We start from the raw sequence: 16,319 nt of genomic DNA, 5'->3' as shown, positions 1-16,319 counted from the left end.
GAGAGAGAGAGAGAGAGAGAGAGTTAGGGGTTGGGTGGAAACATCAACACCCCTTTTACAGATTTTTAAATATTTAAGTATATTTCATAGAGTAGGTATAGAGCATATGATACTATAAATATGTGTATTGTAAACAGACAGAAAGTACAACAAGTATTTTCAGCCACATTTTGTTTCTGCAGGTCCCAAGGAAATAAAATCTAGCTTGGGCAAGGACGTTCCAAGGTGGATGTGGGGTCAGGAAAAGCTAAGGCCTAAACACCAGAATGGCAGGGCTAGTGCCTGTGGTGGCCTGTAGTGGGCACTGTGGAGAGGCCACAGAACGCTGGAAGACAGAACCAGGCCTCCATATGCAGCCCATGCCAGCCTTGAACCCTAGGTCCTCCTGCCTCAACCGCGTGAGTGCTCAGCGCACGGTCTCCGTCCTCCTATGTGGAAAGGATAGAAATGACTTCCTCTTCCAACTGGGGGAAGAGACTTTAAGGCTGGTGTAGAGCAGCGGGGCTGGGTCCGGACTCCACGCCCCCTGAGGAGCTGACCGTGACCTCTGCCCAGAGGCGTGGGCCTCGCTGCATCCTCCGGAGGACAGACGGCAGGACACTGCTGTGGGAAAGTTGAACGAACCTGGGATTTTATGAAAAAAGTGGGGCCATGAGAACTTGGAAGATGGGTACACAACATTCATTTAAGCGATCATATTCCAGGGAGAATAAAGAAGCACCCCATTCTGTCTCTCCAGTACCCTCCAATTGGGACGGAGGAGGAGGAGGAGGAGGAGGAGGAGGAGGAGGAGGAGGAGGAGGAGGAGGAGGAGGAGGAGGAGGAGGAGGAGGAGGAGGAGGAGGAGGAGGAGGAGGAGGAGGAGGAGGAGGAGGAGGAGGAGGAGGAGGAGGAGGAGGAGGAGGAGGAGGAGGAGGAGGAGGAGGACGACGACACTGTCTCTACCAGCCACCAGGAGGCGCTTGGACCTCAGGAGATGTAGGCAGGCCTTTGAGGCCCAGGGCTGGAGGCTGGCTAGCTAGGGGTCCCTCTTTTTAGCCCACCTGGAGATCCCTCAGGACAACGCGGTGAGGGTGTTCCTGGGGCATGGGGAAAAGCTCACAGTGTGGGGGGGTGGGGGTGGCGGGGGGAGAGGGCAGGCAAGGAGTGTAGAAAGACAGCAAATGGATGTACAATGTTCCTCCACTGATCAAAATCCAACACCTCTCCCCACCACTGTGGATGGTACCCGCAAGAGCGGGGTCCAGAGAAGGCAGGGCTGGGAGTCATTTGTTGGGTTTTAGGCGCTGCCTTTTGCCTAGCCAGCCCTGCTCCCCCCCCCCCCCCCCCGCGTGGTGTGCTTAGCTTTAAATACAATCTCCCTTCTCAATGTTATAGATGAAGAAGAAAGAAAGAAAGAACAGGCAGGTGCCGGTGGCTCATACCTGAAACCCTAGCTACTCAGGAGGCTGAGATCTGAGGATTGAGGCTCAAAGTCAGGCTGGGCAGGAAAGTCTATAAGACTCTTATCTCCAAGTAACAACCAAAATCTCAGAAGTGGAGCTGTGGCTCAAGGGGTAGAGCACCAGACTTGAATGAAAAGCTAAGGGACAGTATAGACCCAGTTCTGAGTTCGAACCCCAGTACCAGCATGGATACCGAGGGGGGGGGAGGGAGTGGGTCTCAATAAATTCATTTAACACAGAAAAGACCACTGTATGTCAGTTGTAGGACCCATGACCAGGCTGACCATACTGGCTCCAGGACTCAGAAATTCATCTCTCTGGAGATGATCGGCAGGTGTTGGCACAGAGCTGGCCTGCACGGATTGCACCCATTTGTCATCCTTCCTTCCTCCATCTGCTTCATGTGCCCTGAGAGCAGCAACCTCATGAAGCTCTACTCTTCTCTGGAATGTTCCAGAAGGTGTTCGTCCACATGGGAACACAGGTTTCTATTTTCAGCAGTCAAGGAAAATCTTGGATCACACACCAACAATAGAATGGACATCTGTGCATTTGCTTCCTGGGCAGTTAGGTCTGAGGGCTCTGCCCGGCCCCCTGGGTGCAGGCTGGTGAGGTGCTGGATCCTTGCAGGACGGCTGGCTGCGTGTGCCGGGAAGGTGAGGAATGCCCTCTGCGGCCCTGAGCCCGGCCGGGAGCTTCGGGAATGGCTGGTGGCTGGAGAATGTTGGGATGTGGGGTTCCATCCTGGCTGACTTGGGGTAACTGGGAACAGCAGCAGCATGTGACAGAACAGCAGATGGTTTATACAAAAATGCTCACAACCTCATTCGGTGCTTTATTGTTAGGCGCGTGTTCCTACGCACAGTTGTAGGCCGCCATACACTGAAACATGGCTCTGACGTCCCAAGCATAATTGCATGTGATTTCCAAGCAACCAATTTCTCTGAAGAGACACTGGTAAGATCGGTAGAGGCACTTGGGTTCCATCTTTGCTGTGGACACACTAGGAGTGGATCCTGCATTGACTCTCTCTTTGGGATGCGGTGAGGTGACATTTATTCTTGACCGCCACCACAGGTCATAAATAAAAAGTGAGGGGCCGTGCATGGAGTTCCCTTTGTCTCCCTAAGTGGCTGGGGTCTTTCTTCTGTTCCCTTGGCCTCAGAATCACCCACAAATCTCTCCCGACTACACTGACTGGTAGTTATAATCGTTCTCATCCATGAATTTATTCTGCAATGGCCAAAGGCCTTTCTGTTGGTCTCCCCAGAAAGCACAAAAGGCGCTGATCCTGCTGTTTCTTGCTTTTAGCAATGGACACCCTAAACCTCGATTGATTTACCTCCATCTCGATGGATGTTCTCAGTGACCGTGGGGAGGAAGGGAGTGGACCCGTGGCTCATTTGGGAGATGGACGGATGGACCAGGCTCAGGATATTGCTGGGGTTTCCGTGGAGTTCCTCATGGTAAATGCTCCATTCACAGGCTCTGACGCAACCCACTGCCTGAACGGCTGTGGCCTTCACGCCAGAAGGGCAGACACAGGGCCATGTGGACAGCCCAGGACTGTGTGCAAGTGATGTCACACACAGCTGCCCTGGCACCAGGGGCAGTGGCCATGAACCTTCAGTGTCACCGGCCTGCCATCTGACCATTGCCTGACGCTCGCTGGAGGCCAGGTGAGCTCTGGCCTCGTGTAATTCAGATCCACGCGCCATTTGCTTCTGTGGAAAGGGCAAAGCGTGCATCTTGGAGTGGACAGGAAGGCAGCGAGGACTCCTTTGACTGTTGCTATTTATCCTATTTGTGGAATCTGGAGCGAATGCTGTGGCTTGAAAGGTAGAGGTACAGATTTGCCTCTGTGTGTGTGTGTGTGTGTGTGTGTGTGTGTGTGTGTGTGTGTGTGTGTGTGAACGCATGAATGTGTGTTGGGGGTTAAGGGAATGTGATGCCACGAATGCATGCGGGCAGAGGGCCAGAACCACGGCCTGAGGAATTCTGTCTTTATGGACGTTCCCTTCGAAGGTCACACACAATGTCTCCCCAGGGACCCCCTCCTGAAGGGGGTGGACATTCACTGTCCCCTCACAGTTGGATCAGAGGCCATCCCTGCCTCCCCCCCCCCGCCCTGCTGGCTCTGGGACACCTCCCCGGTGCCATCTTCCTGGACCCAACTCCAGGGGTTGGAACCATTTCGGGTCATGCTTTCTCCAGTCTGGACTCTCATCCCCAAATGGCCAGAGCTCATGGTGCTCTGTCTCCCCCGGTCTGAGCTCTGCCCCAGGGCAGGAGTGTTCCCTGGAGAATGTGGTCACATGGATAGACTCATACTCTCCTCTCCTTTAGTGACTTAGAATCAAGAACCATCCAGTTGGGGCAGAGAGGCGCGCAGGTAGCACTGGGGTCCATTCGCTTTCGGTGCAGTAAGATGTATCCGGCCCACCTCAAAGGGGGGCAGAAGTAGAATTAGAAGACTAAAAATAAAGGGAAGAGCATTTCAATGGTTATCAGATGCCAGAATCGCCACGCATGCGTGATTATGACGCCGCAGTCTCTTTAGTCCTGGCTTCCCGGTGCAGGGAATCATTCAGGTTCAACCCTCCAAAGTCTCCTGGGAGGCCCTGACTCGATTGTCTCTGCTCCTTTGGGATCAGCCTAGCATCTGGCTAATGCTCATGTGGAGATGGTTTTAATAAATACCTGGGGTTTTCATGAAGAGCACACACACATACATACACACATACATGCACCTGATTCACAAGCTAATCTTTGGGAAACATTCTGCCACTCACTTCCCAAGGCAAAGTGTCATCTTGAGCACAGGATAGCTGAGCCATTTCTCTCCAGAAGCTTTCAAGTGGTTGAAAGAAAATCAAAGGAGACCATACAACACTCTTAATATATATTGGTGTGGGGTCTTCAAGACTGAAGAAGACCCCACAGAGGGAGGTGGACAGTACACCAAGGGACATCCTATCCACAGGGACAACAACACTAATGTACAAGGCTACAAGATGATCAGAGTCTATTCTACAATGCACAGAGAAGTACCCAGTTAGAGCTCATACACAGAAGACAGCTGGGGTCTGTTTTCAGTGCAGTATAGAAAATCAGTCAATGACTGTGTATAAAAAATATATATATATATGTATATTTGTTATTGTTGTAGTTGTCAAAAGATGAACTGAACTAACACATAAAGCTTTTCTGATAAACTATAAAAACTGAGCCAGCAGTTGGATGTCCATAGATGGGGTTGAGGTTACTCACACGTCCTGTGCATACACTCTTACTTGGCTGTGACCTTGACACAGAAAGAAACGTCTGAACATGTTTCCATCATCTTTTTGTTTCCTTCTAAGCTAGGAAAATATCAGAAAGAAGCTCAACTCATTCTTCATGGCTTATGTTCCGTTTCCCTTTTGGAGCCATGTATTTGTATTATTTGTTGCGGGATCTGAGTGATGGTATTTGATCAGTGGACACTTGACGTGTTCCTTAAGAATGTTGTTTTCATTCTTCCTTCTTTCCTTTCCTTCTTCCTTCCTTTCCTTTTTTCCTTCCCTCCCTTTCTTTCTCTCCTTCCCCCCTCCATCTTCTTCTCTCCACTCCCTCTCTGTCTCCTTCTTTCATCCTCTCCCTTCCTCCTTCATTCTGACTTATTTCCAAGGTGCTAGCTGTTTTACTTATCATTATAAGCAAAGCTCATCTTCGTAGCCAAAGGCAAAAGGCGAAAGGCTCATCACAATTCTATTTTACAATATAGACAGAAAGGTTGGGTGTTGGGGGATTTGAGTTTCACTTAAATACTATACACATTTAGCTTTCCATGAAGTAAGGGCTGGGGAGTGAGATTAATGTAACATTTACTTTCAGGGTGTCTTTACAAAAGGAATTGGTTCTCTTTTCTACCACACAAGTCTCTGCAGGCAGCATCCGCTCCCAGGAGCCTGCAGCAGGAGGGAACGCTTGACTTTCGCAGTCCGCAGGTGGACGGTGGGTTCCCAGGATGTCACGTGGCCTGGTCTCAGTTGAGCAATGAATAAGCACTGGATGAATTTTCCACGGATGAGCTGGTTGTCTCTGGTGTGGACACATTATACGTTCCTGCAAAACAGAACAGCAGCTGAGCCTCGAAGACGCGGCCTTCATGGAAGACGCGGCCTTCATGCAGCTCCAAGATGGGGACATGGCAGCAGACCAGGGAGGCCCCTCGGGAGTGCTGGAGCACCAGGGCCGCAGTGCAGCTGTTCTCAGGCATGCAGGCAGACTACAACACCCATGGCTTCCCACCACACCAGCAGCCAGAGCTGTGCTCTCCAGGGGGCGGGAAGAGCTGCAGGGGGGGCAGTCTCACCACAGGCCACCAGGGGGCAGTCTCTCCACCTGCACCACATGCATGGCCCGGGGACCTTCTGCAGGTATCAGCCTGCCTGGACCTTGCTTGGGGGGATAAACTGGGAGCTACCTGGGGGCTGAGCTGAAGGCCTGGCTCCATCGAGGAAGAGGAAGGAGACAATGACAGAGGAGGACAGGTGGGGGGTGGAGGGAGGATGCGGAGGTGGGGGACAGTGTAGAAGGGAAGAGGCCCCTGTGGTGCAGTGGGGGGGGGGGGCGGGGAACCAGAGGTGGGGAGCAGCCTCGGAGCAGCTACACAGCTTCGGGCGGGCGGGCGGCCGGCAGGCACTATGCAGAGGGAGGGAAGAGTGTGCCAGCAGGGAGGCGGTCGCAGTGCCCACCCTACCATCAGATGCATGAACGGCCACTGCTAACAAGGATGCCATCAGTGCCCGAGGGGTGGGCCTCTGGGACTGCTGGTGACACAAACCAAAGTTACAGAGGTTATGGACTGCCCCCCAAGTAGACAAGAGTTGACCTGTACTGGTGAGCCTCACAGAACCATCCAGAAGCAAAGAGATAGGCTCAGGCCTTGATTACCCTCTCCCCTCCCCCCCCCCCCACACAAACAGAGTCCACACCCCACATCTATCTAACTGGAAAACAATACACTTTATCAACCCTTCCGTATGGCATAATTGTGAGTCTGTGGGATTCTTTTGTTGTGGGTGGTGGTTGTGGGGCTTGAACTTGGGGCCTGGGCGCTGTCCCTCAGCTCTTTTGCTCAAGGCCAGTGCTCTACTACTTGAGCCACAGCACCACTTCTGGTTTTCTGGCCTTTTCATGGACTTTCCTACCCAGGCTGGCTATGAACCATGATCCTCAGATCTCAGCCTCCTGAGTGTGAGCTACCCATACCCGGTGGTGATTCTTTAATAGAGTTTTCATGGTTTTTGCTTCAATGGAAGCGATGGAAGCCAAGTCCAAGGGTCCTAATATCTCCTGGATCTTCAATCCTCTCTCTGACAGCATTCCCATCAGTGACTCAGAGAATAAAAAATCATCTTCCAGTTTTATGAGGTGTTTATCAAACAGAATCTGTGAACACTTATCGTCCTGGAGGTTTAGTGATGACCGATATTCCCCAAGTATTCCAGACCAAGGCTTTTGGATCAAATATTTCTCATGAAATATTTCTTTGTTTTCAATATAGAAATCTAGTCTGGAATTGTCATAGGTTGAGGTCTATTCAGTTTCAAACAGCTGGGGGAAGGCCGGGTGGCGCTCAGAGACTCAGTGGCAGTGTCTGCCGAGTGTGCAGGAGGCTGGGGGTGGGGGGAGAGGGAGGGCGGGAAACAAAACACCTGGAAGATTTCTTGAGTTATTTTTCTGTGGTGGATAATGGTAGGTGGCCAGGCTTGCAGTTTACCAGACCAGCTAACGATCTCTCACCAAAATCATTCATCCTCTGTTTCATATTTCCAAAGTGGACATTTCAGCCAGGAGTATTTCAAATAAGAGTAGCTGGCATGGGTTGTTGCTCATGCATGCCTATTAATTTCTATCAATACCAGCATGCAAAGTAGGCCTTTCCCATGAAAAGAGGGAAAAATGGATAACAAACCCACAGAGTAGAATCCCCCAGGTAGGATTTCCCAAGTTCATTCTTTCCCACATAAACATGACCCTCTCATTCCAATTCAACATCATGCAAACAACAACGGTGCTGTGTTTGAAAAGGCCAGCCATGCAGGCCCATGTGTTCATTCGCAAATGGCCCTGAAGTCTCCTCTTCTTGTAGTTTGCTGTTAGCTACCCACCAAGGGAAGCCAGTCACTGTACAACCTCCTGGTGATGTGAAGGGGAGGGGGCAGGAAACATTTGTTCTGATCACCCACGGAATACTCAGAAGACACAACCTACCTGTTTTACCAAAAAGATTGTTAAATCTTCTCGATATTGGAGAACTCATGGAAAACACAGGTGTCGATGAACCTAGGGATGTTGACTAGAAGAGAGATTTTTAAAAAATAAATAAATAAACATGACAAAGTGCATCTGTTCCCACAGGGCAGCTGGGGCTCTGGGAGGACTGGTTTGCTGCCCTCTTGTAGTTACTTTCCTGCCTGGCAATTCACACTCCCTTAGACCACAGCAAGGCTCCGTGATCTTACCATGTGCATTAGAAAAACTCCTCCAAGACATGGGCTTTCCTCTGTTTCTTCCTCCTCTCTCTCTTCTTCCTTATTTTTTTCCTTGCTCCCTTTCCTCCTTCCCTTTCCTTTTTTCCTTTCTCACTTCCTCTCTTTCCCTCCTCTTCCCTCCCTCCTCTTCCCCTTCCTTTCTCTCTTCTTCTTTCCTTCCCTTCCCTTCTCCTTGTATTCCCTCCTCCTTCCTCCTTCCTTCCTCCTTCTTTCCTTCTTTCTCCCCTGCTTTCTGACACTGTGAGTCAAACCCAGGATCTGCACATAGCTAATCGATGCTACAACCCAGCTCAAAGATATTTTTTCCTGTTTGGTAAATTTTTCTAGTATCTTCTGACATAAAAAAATAATTTTAGGGCTGGGAAGGTGGCTCAGTGGTAGAGTACTTGCCTTGCATGCCTGAGGCCCTGGGTTCAATTCCCCAGCACCACATAAGCAAAAAGAAAAAAAGCCAGAAGTGGCGCTATGGTTCAAGTGGTAGAGTGCTAGCCTTGAGCTGAAGAGCTGAGGGACAGCGCCCAGGCCCAGAGTTCAAGGCCCCACGACCAGACCCCCCTCAAAAAAATTTTTAAAAAATAATAAAATAATAAGTTAAAGTGATAAAAACCAATAAAAATATATTCAAAGACAATATTTAGGTTAAAAATGTTTACTTCTCAAATAGTTTTCTCTAATGCCTTGAAGTTCCCTCAGAAGATTCTTACTGGGAGCCTGATATTGACCTTAATTTTATATGATCTCTCATGCTGCTATGCAGCATTCTAGAAGAGAACTCTATGGCTGTGTTTAATAGGCAGCCTGAGGCCACAAGAAGAAAAAATCAATTGAATAATCAATGCCCAAATAAGTGGTGGAGGTAGAGGGGCTTGAGTGTAAACCCACCAGTCCCAATGCTACTGGGCAAAGTTCATGTAGTTCATTTCATCATGCAGGAGGAAGCTATGAGGCTGGGAAGCAGAATGTCTCCCCGGGGGTGAGGATCACCTTTGAGTGCTGGGAAGACCATCTTGACAGCGAGAACTTGTTCAGCAAAGCCTCCTGCACCTGTGGTGTTTAAAAGAAGCCAATGTAAATTCAGGAGTTCAGCAGGCCACTTGTCCCCTAGCCTTCTGTGGGTGCAGGGAGCCATTCTTACCTTCTGATCCCAGAGACAGCCGAAGAGTAAGATGAACAGTCCCTGTGAAGAGGGATGAGAAGAGGTGAATTTTAATCCAATGCAAGTGTCTGGGGAAAGAAGTGGCGTTAGCCTGGTATTGAATGCCAGCAGGAACCAGGTATGGCGGCCCCTTCTTCCCTGCCTGAGTTCATGGATCAAGTCCAGCACATGGCAATGTCAAAGGGTTGCATGCAGTAGGTCCTAAATGACACAATGCTAGGAGAGCATTTTCTAGTTCTACTTATGACTGGTATGCCCACTGTTTATACTATTAAATAGGCCTTCAATGTCTGTGCTATTTCCCGTTCTTCTCTGCAGGTTGTGATGATGGTCTGGGATGAGTTAACTAACATCTTCCAATGGAGGTGTGCATGTGTGTGCATGTGCGTGCGTGCGTGCGTGCGTGCGTGCGTGCGTGTGTGCGTGCGTGTGTGTGTGTGTGTGTGTGTGTGTGTGTGTGTGTGTGTGTGTATCCTGGGGCTTGAACTCAGGGCTCTGTGCTATATCTAAGCTTTTGTGCTCAAGGCTAGCTCTCTGCTACTTGCGCCACAGCTCCACTTCTGACTTTTTGGTGGTTACTTGGAGATAAGAATCTTACTGACTTTTCTGCCCGGGGTGGCTTCAAACCACAGTCCTCAGATCTCAGCCTCCTTCGTAGCTGGGATTAGAGGTGTGAGCCACTGGCTGGAGGCCTATGTTGTAGGGACAGTAGATGGCAACCTTAGAACTCAGAGCCACAGTCCCAGTCCCAGACATTGGGGTTTTATAGGCATGCCACAAACACCCAGGAAGCAAAACTCCACCTCCTGCCCCCTTATCTCCTTTCCACTTTATGGGATCCTGCTCCGCTAGGTAGACTTTCACCCATCCTTATCCCCTCTCTGTGGAACAGAGAAGGATTAATGGCTCTCTTTTCTACATGTCAAAAGCTTGTGATCCATTTCTCCCTCCTGGATCTTCTAACTAACTAGCTCCATTGTCATTAGTGATGAACGACAGAAGAATATATGCAGAGGGTCTGTGATTCATGAGGCATTCATTCTGTGGGGCCTACAGTGATCATTTCTTCCGGGGATACAGAGATGAACGAGACAGGTGTACTCACACACACAGCTCGCAGGGTGCCGATGGAGATTGGCTGAGACACCGCTTGGCTTAGCAGTGATGTTTTTCACTGAAGACTTAATAGGCCATGCGGCAATTATCCTGGGTCCATAGCAAACCCGAGGCCCTCCTGCTTGCCTTACGAGGGCATGTTTTGAACTCAGTTAATCATGCGTGTGAGAAAGGCACTCGGCCTCCATGGGTGCCCAGGCACGTGCGCTTCCTCTCCCTCATTACTGCTCATTAGGGCTAAGGGTTCCTCTGCACCAAAACCCTTCCCCATTCCCGCTTCTGTTTGTGTTTCCATCCTGGGTGCGTCCGCGGGAGTGTGTCCCTTTCCCGGCCGCCCCGCGGCACCCGGCTCACCTGGAAGGCGTTGAGGAGCGTGAAGACGATGTGGAAGACGGCGCTGCTCCCCTGGAACACGGTGGCGAGCCCGAACCCCCACGTGAGCCCCAGGAGCGGCGTGAGCACCCCGACGCTCTTGCTGATCTGCAGCAAGCTGCTCTTCTCCTGCTTGCTCGGCCTGTCGCCGACGGAGGGCCTGAGGATCTTGGCGATGACCACGACGGTGATGGTCAGGTTGATCACCACGATGGCCAGCGCCGGGATCACGAAGGCCAGCAGCGCCTTGGTGTCCTCCCAGTTGAGCCAGCACGCATTCTTCCTGGTGTATGCGTCCCTGGGCTGCGTGGCCCCCAGCGTGACCGCCGCGATGGCCAGGGGACAGACGTAGCCCAGCGAGAAGGCCAGGGCCTTCTGCGTGGACTTGCTAGCGTCGTGCAAGATGAACACCAGGCGGTAGAAGAGCATGAGGCCCAGGGTCAGCATCCAGAAGAAGACACTGAGGTAGAAGAAGTGGATGAAGAAGGTGGTGGCCACGCAGGCTGTCTCCTTGAGAGGGGTGTAATAGTCCTGAATGGCAGCGGCCACCATGAACCAAGCATCGGCCAGGAGGAGGGAGGCCGCGATGTTCACGATGCAGATGTGCCGCATGTAGGACGTCCGGTTCTTGGTGACCGACTTCCACACCATGGCCTCCACCACCAGGCAGGCCGCCAGGCTCAGGATGGAGAAGCCCAGCCCGATATAGGAAATGATGTCCAGCAGGATCTTCATCAGAGAGTCGGGGTCCGGGGAGTCGGGGGACATGAGGATGGAGAAGGAGGTGAGGTGGTCACAGTAACACGACACCGTGTCCGCACGGACTTCTTTCACGTAGCAACCGCTGGTGTCCCACCCCCCGGTGTGATTGGCAAGGCTGAAGTTCCAGAAGACGCACTGGGGCCTCTCCCTTGAATAGTGGTTGCTCTTAAAGGTCATGGCAATCCCGAACGGCCTGGCCATCTGGCGGCTGACGGTGGTGGTCATCACTAAGCTGCTGGCCGAAGTCCTTCTGGGAAGCTCCGGGGCGAGAATGGCTTTGAGGGTCGGGAAGGCCACGGTGACAATGGACGACTCCGGCTGCAGGTGGCCCAGCTGGCATTCGTCAATGGCCACGTCGCCCCAGAGGTCCGAGTCCGGGAAAACAAACTTCTGTTGGTAGAGTTTCGGGGGGCCTGGTTTCACCAGCATGCTCTTCATTTGCACGTTGGGGTGGGAGAGAGACGGAGGGGTGCTGTCTCCCAACCACAGGGCTTGGGAAAATCTTTCCACCGAATGCAGCAGCTGGGAAGTGTGGTTGCTCTGCTGCTGTTGTAACTCCTGCCAGGAGTGGAAGGTGGACGCGTCCAGAATGACATTCACGGTGGAGAGCAGGTCCTGGAAGTGACACGGCATGGGATCACACCCACGAGATTCTTTCCACCGCAGCTGGGTGGTGAGAAGCAAAAGGGGGAAGAACAGAGAGGAAAACAGGCATCCTGGGCAGACAGGATCTGGGACCTGTCTTCTACCAAGGCTGTCAGAGGAGGGAACCTCAGACAGACAGCAGGGCTGGGCTCAACACTTACTACTAGCAGCCATGAGAACCATGCTCCTACGCCTTGCTAAGGCCAATTCAGCAGGTGGCAGGACTATTCATGATCTTGTTTGGGTTTCTTGTAGATTTCAGGTCTATAAAGGCTGTCTAGTGGAAGACATCTCATCAACAAGTGTGGGAAAGTCTCCAAGATGTTCTCAATCCTTAAGCATTCACTAAGTCTGGGGCATTGAAGAGATCTTTATTTTCTACTAAATGATTTTATTCCTTCTCTCTCTCTCTCTCTCTCACACACACACACACATTTAAGCCCGAGGGTTCCCATTTATGAAATTATTTTACTCCCTGTCTCTACCTTGCCTTAACTCTGAGAGTGTGAGCTCTAATAGCAGCTTGACCTCTCACATGACATGTCCTAATCTTCAAACCCAGGAAACGGGCCTTTGTGGGGACACATTGTTTGTGTAGAGGGAACTGCGTACATGGTTCATCCAGAACCACCTGGGAAACCAAACTGCAATGACCAGGAACTTCATGAGAGCTATGAGAAGAGAAGGCGGAAGGGAAGAAACTGTGTGGCAACAGAGACAGAAGACAGAGAGGCAGCCACCAGCCAAAGGACACCTGGCGCCACCTGGAGCTGGAGGACTCAGAGGGAGATTCTTGCCTGGGTGCTTTGGGGGGAGCGGGACTCTGAGGACCCCTTGGCTCAGGGGCCTAACCTCTAGAACTGTGACAGAACAAATTCCTCTTGTGAGCTACCCAGTTTGTGGTTCTTCATTCCAGTGGCCCAAGGAAGAAATACGACAAAGTTCCTTTGCTATTGGCTTGTTTGGTGGGTGACAGGGAGTGGAAGGAGAGGGAAGATGGGATTCACTATTCCTTGACAACCCCTACTTTTATTTCGTCTTCCCTCGGGTACGAGGTGTGACCTTCCTGCGCTCCAGCTTCTGTGGAGACATAGCTGTGACTAGACTCCTCCCAACCTGCTCCAGTCCCGCTGGTGTCACACTTTGGTTTCTTGGTCTGCTGTACTGTGGCTTCACCTCTGTAAGAGTCCTGCCATTGCACTCTCCTCATCTGAACTCTTGCAAGTGAATCTCTTTCCTCCCAGGACTCTAATTTCCCCAAAGGGCATGTTCAGTATATTACATACTGCCTGAAGAAGGAAACTACTGCAGAGACTCACTAAGGAAACCTTCATTTCCCCAAGGGACACCGGGAATGCTGCGATATCGTCACAGCCACCGATAGCAGACCAAGTAATGGCAGGTCCTTGCTCCGAAGAGGCTAAAGAGGAAGAGGTAGGAGGGAAGTGAGACAAGAAGACATGACACGCCCGCATGGCTCGTCCATACTCACCCTCATCATTTCCACATTCACTTGGGTTGGCACAGTCGAGAGCAGACCAAGAATGCTAATGATGGCACCCAGGCTCCCAGGGGAGGAGCGGATGTCCTGCTTCTCCTTGCCCGTGCTGACAGAAAGATCCTTGAGGTAGGCCGGGAGCTTCAGGTCCTGGGAGGGACTCTTGATCAATGTCTAGTGAAACCAGAGAAGCCACAATGAGACACACATCAGTCCGTCCAGCCAGTGGCTCTGCTGGTGAATTCACAGCAAGCTCTTCCATGGCTGTGAATTCTGTCTATTTTTCCCTGTGCCCATGAAGCGAAGGGAATCCTGTGAGCTATCTTGGATTATCCATGTGCGCTCTTTAGAATGGGCTCAGAGGTAAGGTCTCACACACGGAGAGGGGAGGGTGGAACATCTCTCTCCCTGAACACTAGACATAAAGGAAAGATACACGTGATGGCTCTAGGACCAGATACTAGCAGAACGGTCACTTGCGTGAAAGCGAGTTTGCCTCTGTGCTTTCTCTTGTATCATTCTTTCTGCTGATCACTGACAGGCCACTCTTGCTATCCTGGGGAAATCCTGGCTTGTGTCTGTTACCCCAGTGTCATGACTGACTGGTACCCCCGCATGACAAATCGTTATCTATCCATACTGACCAAAGAATACCACGCCAAACAAATCATAAGCTCCTTCATAAAGCAAGCAATGGGTCATATCTCCAGAAAACCTAACCAAGCACAAGGCAGACACTGTGGTGCAGAGTTCAATGAATAGAGAGGTTGAATGATTACATCAGATGTTGACTGCTAGACTAGCACAGTCCTTTTCTGTTGAAAAATGTCTCTAGACCAGGAAGGATGGACCACATTCAATCTCAGCCCTTGGGAGAAGGAGGCAGAAGGATCGTGAGTTCAAGACCAGCCTGTGCTACGTAATGAGCTGGAGAGCTGTCCCAGAGGAGGGCTTCGAGTCAAGGGCGGGTCTGTGGCTCACCCTAGCCAGCTGGAGGAGGCCGTAGATGGGGGCAGAGATGCAGCCTCTCCTCTCCTCCCTCCAGTGGGAGTCCACGCATCTGTAAGTGACAACGCCGCCGAGGACGCCGCCCAGGCTCCTGGGAACTCGCGAGAACTGGCAGAGCTTCTGGATGACTTTCCCGGGCTCACCAACACCTATGATGGGGTCTCTGCACGTGACGTTCTCCCCTGCAGGGGAGACAAGGAAACAGAGAAGACAACTGAGAGGAGGAGAAGAGGTGGGAAAAAGAAGGGTTGGGTTGGGTAGAAGAATCGTGATGTAGCCGGGCACTGGTGGCTCACACCTGTAATCCTAGCTACTCAGGAGGCTGACATCTGAGGATCACGGTTCAAAGCTAGCACAGGCAGGAAAGTCCACGAGACTCTCATCTCCAATTAACCACTCAGAAAACTGGAAGTGGCCCTGTAGCTCAAGTGGTAGAGCACTCGCCTTGAGCTGAAGAGCTGAGGGACAGCGCCCAGGCCCAGAGTTCAGGCCCCATGACTGACAAAAAAGAAAGAAAGAAAGAAAGAAAAAGCATGGTGATGTGTGAACTCGTATTTCTCTGTATCCAGTGACTTCTTCAAAGCGACTCAGTCCTTCAATTTCCTTCTTGATTTTCCACAGCGCCTCACTGCTTTCCACATAAACCTGCTTGATGGGATCTGCACTGGCCTTTCCCTGACGGAGTTTTATTTCTGCTCTGTCTCTTTCCCACTTTCAATCCGCCAGGAATCTTCTCTTTACTGGCGTGGAAAATCTAAACCAAGGGAAATGGCGAGCGCTCAAGGTGTGCCTAGCCAAATAAGAGCTGCCCCATGAATCAGGAGACGCTGGGACAGAGACTTGCTCTAATGGAGTCTCTTCCACCATGGCGTGTTAGACTCACTCAAGGGAACTTCGAGACAAAAAAAAGCCAACATTTAACCTCACTCCAGCCCAGGTACCTCAGAAAGTCTAGGCTGAGACTCCAGTTTCTTTATCTCTTTTCTTTTTTGTCAGTTGTGGGGCTTGAACTCTGGGCCTGAGCACTGTCCCTCAGCTCTTCTATTCAAGGCAAGTGCTCTACCACTTGAGCCACAGAGCCACTTCTGTTTTTCTGGTGGTTTATTGGAGATAAGAGTGTCACAGACTTTCCAGCCTGGGCTGGCTTTGAACCACGATCCTCAGATCTCAGCCTGAGAAGCTAGGATTACAGGTGTGAACCACCAGCGGCTGGCTCCAGTTTCTTTCTCTTTTTTCCATCTATTTTTTTTATTATTATCCACAAATAGTTTAATTTAACATGTCCATGTATGTAAGCAGTACATCAGTCATCCCTTCTACCCTCTTCCCTCGACCTTCCCCCAACAGTCACATCAAGTTTCCAAATTCTTAACATGGATATTCCTCCAGCAATCTGTGGAAACTCCTGAAGAACTCTGATTTTGCTCTACCTGTCACTCTGTTTTATTGGAAGGGTCACACTTTCTTATCCTGTGTGACTGATTTGATATAATACAAGGAAAGGTTGTGGCTGCAGAGGGAACAGCACAACCCCTCCAGCTATCAGGGAAAATGACAAGGGGCTGGTAAGAGAGAGAAACAGAACAAAGGTCCAGATTAAATCAGCGGGGGCCTTCTCTGCCAGCATAGCGCTTGGACTACACTAGAATGCTCTCCCAAATGGCTCAAGAAAGGGGTTTTGCGTCCTTCCTCCTACGTGCCCAGCTGCTCAATGGAGCCAGTGTTTGTGCTTTTCCCTATGGGGATTTTTCTGAGAAAGGATTTACCTAGAATTC

General features: G+C 51.0%; 1 protein-coding gene across 4 annotated transcripts in view; it reads right to left on the bottom strand.

Annotated features, from left to right (window-relative positions):
- Positions 1–4,333: 4,333 nt before the first annotated feature.
- Adgrf5 (adhesion G protein-coupled receptor F5) overlaps positions 4,334–16,319 on the bottom strand; it is a 73,079-nt gene continuing 61,093 nt past the window's right edge. For 3 of the 4 annotated variants that reach the window (XM_070023584.1, XM_070023583.1, XM_070023586.1), the window contains 7 exons: positions 14,518–14,726; positions 13,531–13,710; positions 10,614–12,008; positions 9,123–9,164; positions 8,972–9,031; positions 7,707–7,791; positions 4,334–5,552 (listed from right to left, as the gene is read on the bottom strand). In XM_070023584.1, coding sequence (XP_069879685.1) covers positions 5,473–5,552; positions 7,707–7,791; positions 8,972–9,031; positions 9,123–9,164; positions 10,614–12,008; positions 13,531–13,710; positions 14,518–14,726 — 2,051 coding nt within the window. In that variant the 3' untranslated portion in view covers positions 4,334–5,472. Of the gene's footprint in view, positions 5,553–6,189; positions 6,260–7,706; positions 7,792–8,971; positions 9,032–9,122; positions 9,165–10,613; positions 12,009–13,530; positions 13,711–14,517; positions 14,727–16,319 lie in introns of all 4 variants that reach the window. The other variant, XM_070023585.1, reaches the window with a different exon arrangement.

Source organism: Dipodomys merriami, unplaced genomic scaffold (assembly GCF_024711535.1).
Source record: "Dipodomys merriami isolate MVZ:Mamm:240054 unplaced genomic scaffold, mDipMer1.0.p SCAF_16, whole genome shotgun sequence".
NCBI lineage: Eukaryota > Metazoa > Chordata > Mammalia > Rodentia > Heteromyidae > Dipodomys > Dipodomys merriami.
This window is presented reverse-complemented; position numbering and strand designations above follow the sequence as displayed.